At 28.3% G+C, this 9421-nt stretch overlaps 1 protein-coding gene across 3 annotated transcripts; it reads right to left on the bottom strand.

Annotated features, from left to right (window-relative positions):
- Positions 1–1736: 1736 nt before the first annotated feature.
- Positions 1737–8609, bottom strand: LOC143901097 (aminopeptidase N-like). 3 transcript variants are annotated; one of them, XM_077413061.1, is made up of 13 exons: positions 8475–8609; positions 6869–7440; positions 6393–6559; positions 6119–6286; positions 5619–5802; positions 5058–5208; positions 4699–4780; positions 4162–4526; positions 3785–4059; positions 2831–3015; positions 2407–2697; positions 2245–2314; positions 1737–1873 (listed from the first exon to the last, which is right to left on the bottom strand). In XM_077413061.1, the coding sequence occupies exons 4-13, from the start codon at positions 6214–6216 to the stop codon at positions 1745–1747; spliced, it is 1830 nt and encodes a 609-aa protein (XP_077269187.1). In that variant the 5' UTR covers positions 6217–6286; positions 6393–6559; positions 6869–7440; positions 8475–8609; the 3' UTR covers positions 1737–1744. The 3 variants fall into 3 exon arrangements, with proteins under 3 accessions (XP_077269187.1, XP_077269186.1, XP_077269185.1); XM_077413060.1 differs by having other exon boundaries at positions 6119–6401; positions 6472–6559; XM_077413059.1 differs by having other exon boundaries at positions 6119–6559.
- Between the last annotated feature and the right edge of the window lie 812 nt (positions 8610–9421).

Below are 9421 nucleotides of genomic sequence, written 5' to 3'. Positions count from 1 at the left end.
ACTTTAGAATACGGAATCATTCGCTTGAGAATAAGTAATCGCACACTGTCACTGCATATGAGAAGCATTGACAATGAGATCGAGTGTTGGCTCGCGCGCTGACTTCGCGAATCTCGGAAGTTTCTCAAACCCCGGACACCCGGCAACGAGCTAAAAAATTTGCCGGACCAATCGGCTACCGACAACCCGAGAAAACAGTTGATTTGACGAGTGTCAAACGGCTCAGCTGATCTCGAGGTCGACAACCGATCAGCTGTTTTCGCCGAACTCTCTCGCTTTGTTCCGGGTGTTTACCTCGCGCACCGAGGCCCCGAGACAAAGGAGAGGATCGGCACGAGCAAAAACTAGGCACCGTTTTTTCTGTCTCTAGCCGTTTCCAAGAAATGTACTATTTATTCTCGAAATAAATTTAGCATTTATATTTAGTAGAAATTAGATAGATTTTACATTGAAGGTTTAGCAATTTTATGAAATGATTCTCAATCAGAGACAAGTTATCGCGTGTAGTTTAAGGAGTTCGATTCCGAACAGTATGATATTACTTATGCCTTTCTAATATGTACTTCCATTGCACAAATGGGTTTTGAAACTATTTTTAAACGATATAATACATTTTCCGAATTTATGTCAATTGAGATAGATGCAAATGCATATTATAGATGTGTGTAAAATCTATATATATATATATATATATATATATATATATATAATAAAGTATAAATATTCAATATAAATTATAAATGCAGATATTCATGTAACTACTGATGCAAATATAGAACACTTTCATTCAAATTTTTACTTTTTGTTAGTTCTATTTAGATAAACTATAAATATGCAAAAATAATGCGAGATTTTACCTATTTGTATTGACTTATTTATTTTGATTTTGAATTATATATACCCCCCCCCCTTTACTTATATTTTTTAGAAACACAAACAAAATTCTATTTTATTTAATAAAAAGTGTAATTTTATTGCAAAAAATGCTTTAATTCTCACAGAACTACAAAATAAGAAAATATAGCACTTTATTCGCATTTTTAATTAATAGACTTAAAAAAAACTACTGATGTTTCTTGTTTCTTACCTTGGAATTATATTGAAATTGTGATTAGGATATAATTTCTAGTTATATTAATTAACGGTTTATAAATTACCGTTTTTAGGAGCAGAAATATGTTCTTGCATTCTACAACTTTGCGTAACGAGAGTTCACCGAATACTAACGGCGATATAAATAACTCGTAATAAATACGTTGTGTCTTTAAACCAAACTGTAACAGGTCATATGTAAGCGCTATTAGAGCTTTATGTTAGAAGTTGGAAACGTTTCTTTTGGAAAGATGACAATAATAATAATAATGATTTCTTTAATTTGCCAATATGGGCTTCTTATATCATAATATTTCCTTTCACTGGGCAAAGAAAGAAAGTCAAACCCTTGTCTCATGTAATTTGATCTAAGCTATTGATTAAGTCTACTATGAACATAATGTGTAGAGATAAGAAAAAAAATAAAACACTACAGTTTTTATCCTCTATAAAATTCCTAAACTATTATATTAATATATCATCATGCGGTCGATAATGGGATATTATTAAAGACCGACAGCGAAAGAAAATGAATAATATAGGAAATGTAAAATTGAAAATAAGAATAGAAGTAAAACAAAAATGTATTTATATAATAATAAAATATGTAATATTACATATAGATAAATATATAATATTGTTAAACAATGATTCACTTCGTCATTAAATAATGCTTGAAATAGTGAACACGTTCATGGATTTCAAACGATCGTTTATCTATCTTTTGCATAACGTATTCAAACATTTTTTTAGAGAGATTATTTTGTGCGCAGTCATAAAGCTGAAACAGATTATGTTGATATTTATTATTTTTATATATTATTTTTTCTTATTGCATATGAGAGACAATATTTATTAATCTAATATTTATTCAAGAGACGAAAAGAACGAACAAGCAGATTAAAGAGGAAAATTGTAGTGAGACAAATTTAACCAACAAGAAATAAGGGATAGAGAAAAAAGAGACAAGATAATGGAGAAGAAGAATGATTATAATAGAAAGAAATATTGTGGACGAGGAATAAGAAATAATTTATCTATATTAACATGTGTCTGTGTGTGTGTGTGCAATATAATAATAATTTTTTTTAACATAATCAGAAAATATATACATATATGTATGCTATATATAATTATGTTCATAAAATTTACCTTGCTAAGTTGATCATCAGAATACACGTGATTGATGATGTCTGTTAACGCTATAAACTTGTCAATCTCGCTATAAGAATGAAATGTCAGATATAATTGCAATTAGTGCATATACAAAAGTTTTATAATTTCAAACAATGTTAATAAAAAGAATATTCTTACCGAGGTACTATGTTTGTAAAATTTTTTAATATATAATCGAGCACCAAGTCATTTTTCGCATGTCGTGCAATAATGGAATGAAAAACTGTAATACGGTGTTGAGTTTTAGTAAAATATCCCGATTTCAATCGATTGATGTAATCTATGATGATGGTATGATTTTCAGAGCACGCTAAAAATTTTAAAGGTTTATTATCCGATATTCCTGCATTCCATACATAATTCCAAGTAGCATTATCGGCTACCATCATTCCTTTACAATAAACCCATTCCTTCCATCCCGGCAAAATTCTAAAATATTGAGTAAAATAAGAATACAATTTTGTTATGATAATAAAAACTCTTGTTTTATATTCCGTTAATTTTTGTTCTATAATTCTATATCGATTAGAAAAATCGTGATTACGAAAAGTATTATTCATACGGTTTGGGCTGTCTGTAAAACCACATTAATTCAAAAACGGCTGCAGTCGTGCACTGCGAAGAATTCAGAGTGCATGCCCATTTCGCGGCTTCTTGTCTTAAACATTTAGTAAAAACATTCTCTTTCATCCTGTCTACATATCCTATCTCACTAAGAACAGATTCTAAAATTTTCTGAAAGTGTTCCTAAAAACAAATAAATAATATTGATATTAGCTTGTTGTCATTGTAACAAGAAGCATAATGTATGAGCAGATATAAAATACGTTCTCCTAATTTTTTTTCTCATTTAAATTAAATATCGGTTTCTAAAGATTTAATTATTACATACACTCTTTGTTGAGATAATCTATTTTTTTTGTATAAAATTGTATCTACTAATTTACTTTCACGAGCTTTGAAGTAATGATCTATATCTATTAAAGAGAAAAGTTGACACAATTGTAAAAGATTAGATTCTAAATTAAAAATCGGATATAACAGTATGCATGTGTACGAAATCTGTCCAAAAAATTCCGAATTTTGTTTCTATATGTTTTTTCGAAATTTACTCACAACTTATTCAGTCTTATCTCCTTCGAAATATGTTTCTTCTCGGTTGACTTATTACTCCTAACGTTGTTTCAAAAGTGAGAACGGTATAATGAGCGTTGAAAGTGGTATCAAGCACATTTCGAAGAAGACAAGACAATAAGTTAATCCCTAAAAATTATAAAGACAACATTCAGAATCTTTTTGGACTGATCTCGTATAGGTACTATCAGCTTTAAAAATGCTATAATACTGGATTAATAATTGAAATAATAATATAACATTTATATATACATATAATAAATAACTTTTTTAATTACGTATTTTATTTAAGTGAAATTTTTAATTTTCTAATATAGATATATCTAATATATGCAACGACCATAATTAATATATCTTATTGACAAAATTTATTACTTCCTACCTTGATTTCCATACTTTGCGAAAATGGGAAAAAACTCGATACCTCTTCCATAATTTTGAACATAGGGTACCACGCTGTATAATTTGTCTCCTTTGATAGATAGTACGTGAGACTTTTGAAGAAATGGATGTCGAGTTTGTTATTTAATAGAAAATAATATGCGTCATCGATGATTTGAGCACGATTGAGTACATGAATATAACGATATTTATCTGAATTTAGATATTTCATAAGTTTTTCCCAATTATTATAGTCGTAATTAACACGGTAGTATCCTGTCGTATACAAAGGAATAAATATTATGAATAATTATGAAGAATGCTACGTAAAATCTTATTTATAGATATAAAAACATAATAAAATTAATTTATATTCACCAGTTTGTTGTACGTTGACAATAATCCAGTCAGTTGTCTTAATACGCGGTAAGTACAAAATTTGCTTGTACGGATTCATCCATCTTTTCTTTGTAATATTAGGAGCGCTCTGCGTAATGTAAGTCACAGGTATTCCCAAGTTTTTCACATATGACTCATCAAAATATTCTTGCAATGTTATTTCGACGTCGTCTTCAGCAGATTTTCGCGTTATATCCAATATGGGATAGCGCCTTTGCTTAATCCAATAAGTCAATTTTATTGTTAAGTTAATGTTTGATTCATTTGAATTTTCTAGAACTTCTTGTAGAACACCAAAGAATTTGTCGGTTGTGCTACTCGAGGTATCGATAGTTTTAAGCTGGCTAAATTTGCAAAGTTTAACATTATAGGTAACAACAGATTGGCAATAACAGATTGCTATGGAAAATATAAAATCATTATACAATTTATTTGTATATTAATTTTATGCAACCTCCAACTATAATATTTATTATATGTATAATACTTAATTATTACATTACTGTTATTACTTACTACGTGTTTAAATATTTATTGAGACCAGTTTTAAATGCATCTATGGATACAATTTGTAATAACGAGCGCACAAAAATGGGTGCTGTAACAATTATTATTTTAAATTTGTGATTATGTAGGTTTGATAATTTAATTACGGTTTTTACAAATTCGAAATTATAACTGATTTTAGAGAAAAATATTAGTTTTAAGTTTCAATTACATATATGTATTATTTTCTCACTAAAAACGTCTTACTTAATAAAACTAATAGATAAATAGACAAACTTGCGATCAGTTAATATCTCATATTTGTTTATGACACAAATGTTGAAAAGTTTTCCATGCACAATTATATAACTATATTTATTTATTCCTACCTTTAACGTAATAAGTAAAAGAGAAAAGAGAATTTATGTCAGAAGGTGTAACGACATCAGATACAAGAGGCATATCGTAATAATCATTCAAACGGAAAGACTCATGTTGAAATTGTACTGTAAGTAAATCCGTGAGGTCGGAATGTACATACTGTTGACAAGAATTTTTGATGTAATAAAACAATTATTTAGTTAATACATCACTAAATACTTTGCATTATTGATAAATACAACTTTTTACTATTTATAACTATTATAATTTAAAAATATTATTCCATTTCTCTTAAAACGTCACGCTATTTAGAAACTAGCCATTATTCAATTATTTAATAAGTATTTTGAATTGTGTAACTAAATCTTTATATTTTTAAGTTGCGTGCATTTTCGAACTTAATACGTCTTTATATTTCAAGTCACATAAAAATGTAAAAAAATTTAACAACAATATTTAGTGTTTTTAAAAAACAAAAATAATTTATGAAAGTTAACAAATTCTTTACGTATTATCAAGCAGCTTTCTTTTTAATTGTATAGTGGCACACAAAATTTATAAAAAAAAACCTTTTTGACCATCTCCATTGCCAAAAACGAGGCAATACCCTCGTTTAACCATAGATAAGACCACCAAGATTCGCCGACCAAGTTGCCAAAGAATTGATGTACCATTTTACGCGTTACTGTGCGTGCTACTTCAAATTTCCACGCAACGGAATCTAATTTTTCATCGTAGATAATAGCTGTTTCTCTAAAAAATAATAATATAAAATTATTCTTTTAACAACAAATATTGTGTTTAATCTATAATAATATAAAAATGGTAATGCTGATGATAATTTAGATGTACAATGTAACTAATACGCTATAAATATATGTATATTAGTCTGTAAATCTTTTAATGTACCTATAGTATGTCACCACGGTTTCTTTTGTTGTTATTTAATATAATCAATCTAAATTCAAGAATATGTTTATTTCAAATTTTAAAATTTTAAAAATTTTATTAAAATATTTCCTTCCAATAAAAAGGCTAAAATTCTTTTTTAATTATATGTAAAAAGTACCTATAAAGAATGAGCCCCCAACTTTTCAGGCCTTCGTCTCGAAAACCTGGGACTACAACATGATCTACTTTCGATGGAAACTGTCCGTCGGGAAACATGCCTTTCAAACATAATGTGGCATTTTCGACAACTTGCTGTACGAATTTTATCTGCTGTTTCACGTTTTGCCTGCACCACACGGTTGTGTTAGGAATGTGCTCGAGCTCGGACAGTACAACCGCTACTTGATAAGGGGATATTTTATCTGTTGTCTGAAAGCGTGTGTGAACCATACCATAGTCATCTGTAAACACGTGGTCAATCGGCGAATTCGATAGAACCGTATATTTAGTGTGATGATTTATGGAAATTACAAAGTTGTTCCTGACATCCGGCTCATCCCAGCATGGAAATATTTGTCGGGCACCAATTCCCTGAAAATCGGCTGCTGCGACGAACCACCTATCATATTTTAACAATATGCCTTAAATTTCCAATGATTGCCGATGTATAATAATATATTGAGAAGTGTGAAAAACGTTTAAATACGAGAGATATTTCAAAAATAATATTTAATATGCTTTTATTACGCTGAGTTTTCATATTTTCTGCGATTATATTATATAATGGATAGCGATATTTTTACGTTATATATATTTAAGTGATAAACGTTTGTAATATTTAGATTATTATCCGAATTAATTAGAATATGAGCCAATTTAGCAAACGTGTTGAAATGTGTTAAATTTATATTAGATTAATACTACTCACGTTCTTTCTCCTTCATTATTTATATAGGATGTCTTGACGAAGCCTCCTGTGATATCAGTTATTCTACCAACAAATTTCATGGTTATGTGGTAAGTATACGAATCAGACAGCCAAAGATCATCAAAATGAAGCCCGATAATTTGCGTTTCTTTATCATATGTGTGAATTCTTGGTATATGAGATACATTGTTAATACCGTCAAGAGTAAAAACAATTTCTATCGACGCACCATCAACTTCCAGGTTTAATGCATGCAGGCATATTTTATTTAGTTTATTTCTGAATCGAAAATACATAGTAGATTCACCATAGAAGACAAAATTGCCTGTCGCTCGTTGCTCGTCGATATATGATTTAAATTTTTTATAAACATTTGTATTTTTATAGTCATCTTCATTAATATATGGCGTTAAGTCGATATCATAGCCCAATATATTCAGTGACTGCATCTCTCTACGACAATTTACTTCAGCCAATGAGACCTTGCCGGTAACAGCTTTTATAGCAATGAATATTAGATTAACACCTAACAATAATTTTAATAATTCCATAATAATTCTCGTGTCAGGTATCTGTAACAACATCTCTTTGTGAGAAGAAAGAAAAATACAAAGTGCAGTAAAGGGCTTTCACTATTGTGTCTTATATATGAAAACAATTAAAAACAATAAAAGATACGATTCTATATAATAATTTACTAAAAAACAATCTAGTGCGAGGAAAAAATTGAGTGTTTTTATTACTACATGCTTTTGTAAAATATATTAATTACAATTAATCTTATAATATTTTTTATAACTAGAAATCTGATTTTATATATGACCTTTTAATTTTTAGTTGATTTGCGTAAATAATTTTTGATATTCCTTTTAAAAGGAGCAATGTATATTTCTTGTTTAAATAAATATTATCTTATTAGATAAATTTTACATAAATACTTTTTGTATAAGAAATATTTTATTAAATAATCAAGTATTTAGGGCACATTCTTTCAAAGTTATTAAGACATCAATAATGTTTATCTCTATTATAACGTTTTTCACATGCCTCACGTATTGTAACTATATTAAGAGATAAATGTAACTAAAATGCATCATAATTCATATTCAAATGAAATTTCTGATGTCTCTTTTAGAAATTCTTCTCAGAATTTAAAATTAAACAAGTGCTTTTATAAAATACTGCAAAATAACATTAGTTTTTTCGAACACTCGTGATAAATAAGCATGTTTATTTTTAGCATCAAAGTCTGTTTGCTTTCTTAAGCTCTCTTAGGCTATGTACGAAATAAAGAAAAGTTATACTTTTAGCAAAATTACAAATATGTGATAACGGTGCGAGCTGCTCATGTCAACTTGTATTGGCTTGCACGTTCTTATTTCGTTTTAAACTTTTATTTATAATTTTCAGATATATAAGCCCGTTTTCATTTTATTTAAAGAAAAATGTACTTGGTTGGAAAATACATTCACACATAAATTTCTTCTTCAAGAATTACGAAATAGGAGTATAGCCCTGTATTCGCACTTTTAATTATTATAAATATATTTCATTATATATTATTCATCTACGAACTACAGAACTAAAGATGTTCCTCTTCTTTTACCTTGTATATTGGAAGTGTGATTGAGATATAATTTATGGTAGCAATTAATTCACGGTTGAAAAAGTACTGCTGTTAGGAATAGAAGTATATATTATAAGTTCTTGCAGTCCACAACCATACATGTCGAGAGTTCACCGAATACTGATGACAATATCAATAGCTCATAATAAATACGTGGTGTTTCGAAAGCAAACTACAAGGTCGTATGTAACAGTACTAAATAACATAACTATAAGGTCGTAGAGAGAGAGAGAGAGAGAGAGAGAGAGAGAGAGAGAGAGAGAGAGAGAGAGAGAGAGAGATATCCTAATTAATATAGATTAAATAAAATAATGCTATAATCAAATAAAGTAATATATCCTTCATTTCTAAGATAATTTTTCTGCAAAAGTATGCGTTTGGTTAACAAGTTATATTTTATATGTTTAACTTTTTTAAGTTTTATATAAAAAAATATGTCTTCGTAAAATATGTAAATATCTGTTGTAATTTACTATAAATTTTATTATTTCTAATGTATCTATATCATTTATAAATTTATGTATTAATAAATGTATTAAACTAATAAAGGGGTATTAAGTTAATTTCCTTCTTTCTACTCTTTTTCTTTCCAAATATTATTTACTATCTCATGTATGCACTTATAGGCACATGGTTGCATGATATAACTGTCTCTTTATATGAGTGGTAAATACGCCATTATAAACATAAAATTAAAGTTTATTATTATTATGAATTATTTATTAACTGTATGGCTTTATAAATTTCACAAAATTTATGTTTATTTTTTTCAAAGTTTGCAGTCTTACGCACATTGACGATACTACATTTAATACCAAAACGAGAAAAGCATTAAACTATTAAATTATAATTGGTTTTATTTTCTAAAATTCTTAAAGTATTTTATATCAAGAGATATATGTATGATCATGAAGTCGCCGATAGGA

The sequence above is a fragment of the Temnothorax americanus genome, unplaced genomic scaffold (genome assembly GCF_048541705.1).
Source record: "Temnothorax americanus isolate GAGA-0224 unplaced genomic scaffold, ASM4854170v1 Scaffold32, whole genome shotgun sequence".
Taxonomy (NCBI): Eukaryota; Metazoa; Arthropoda; class Insecta; order Hymenoptera; family Formicidae; genus Temnothorax; species Temnothorax americanus.
This window is presented reverse-complemented; position numbering and strand designations above follow the sequence as displayed.

Excerpts from the sequence above, each read along its gene's own strand:
- LOC143901097 (XM_077413059.1), bottom strand. The coding sequence starts at position 7,419 with ATGGAATTATTAAAATTATTGTTAGGTGTTAATCTAATATTCATTGCT. Across the intron at positions 4,527-4,698 it reads AATAAATATTTAAACACGTA|CCAGCTTAAAACTATCGATA; the intron begins GTAAGTAATAAC and ends TTGCAAATTTAG. Across the intron at positions 3,016-3,784 it reads CGCAAAGTATGGAAATCAAG|GAACACTTTCAGAAAATTTT; the intron begins GTAGGAAGTAAT and ends ATTTGTTTTTAG.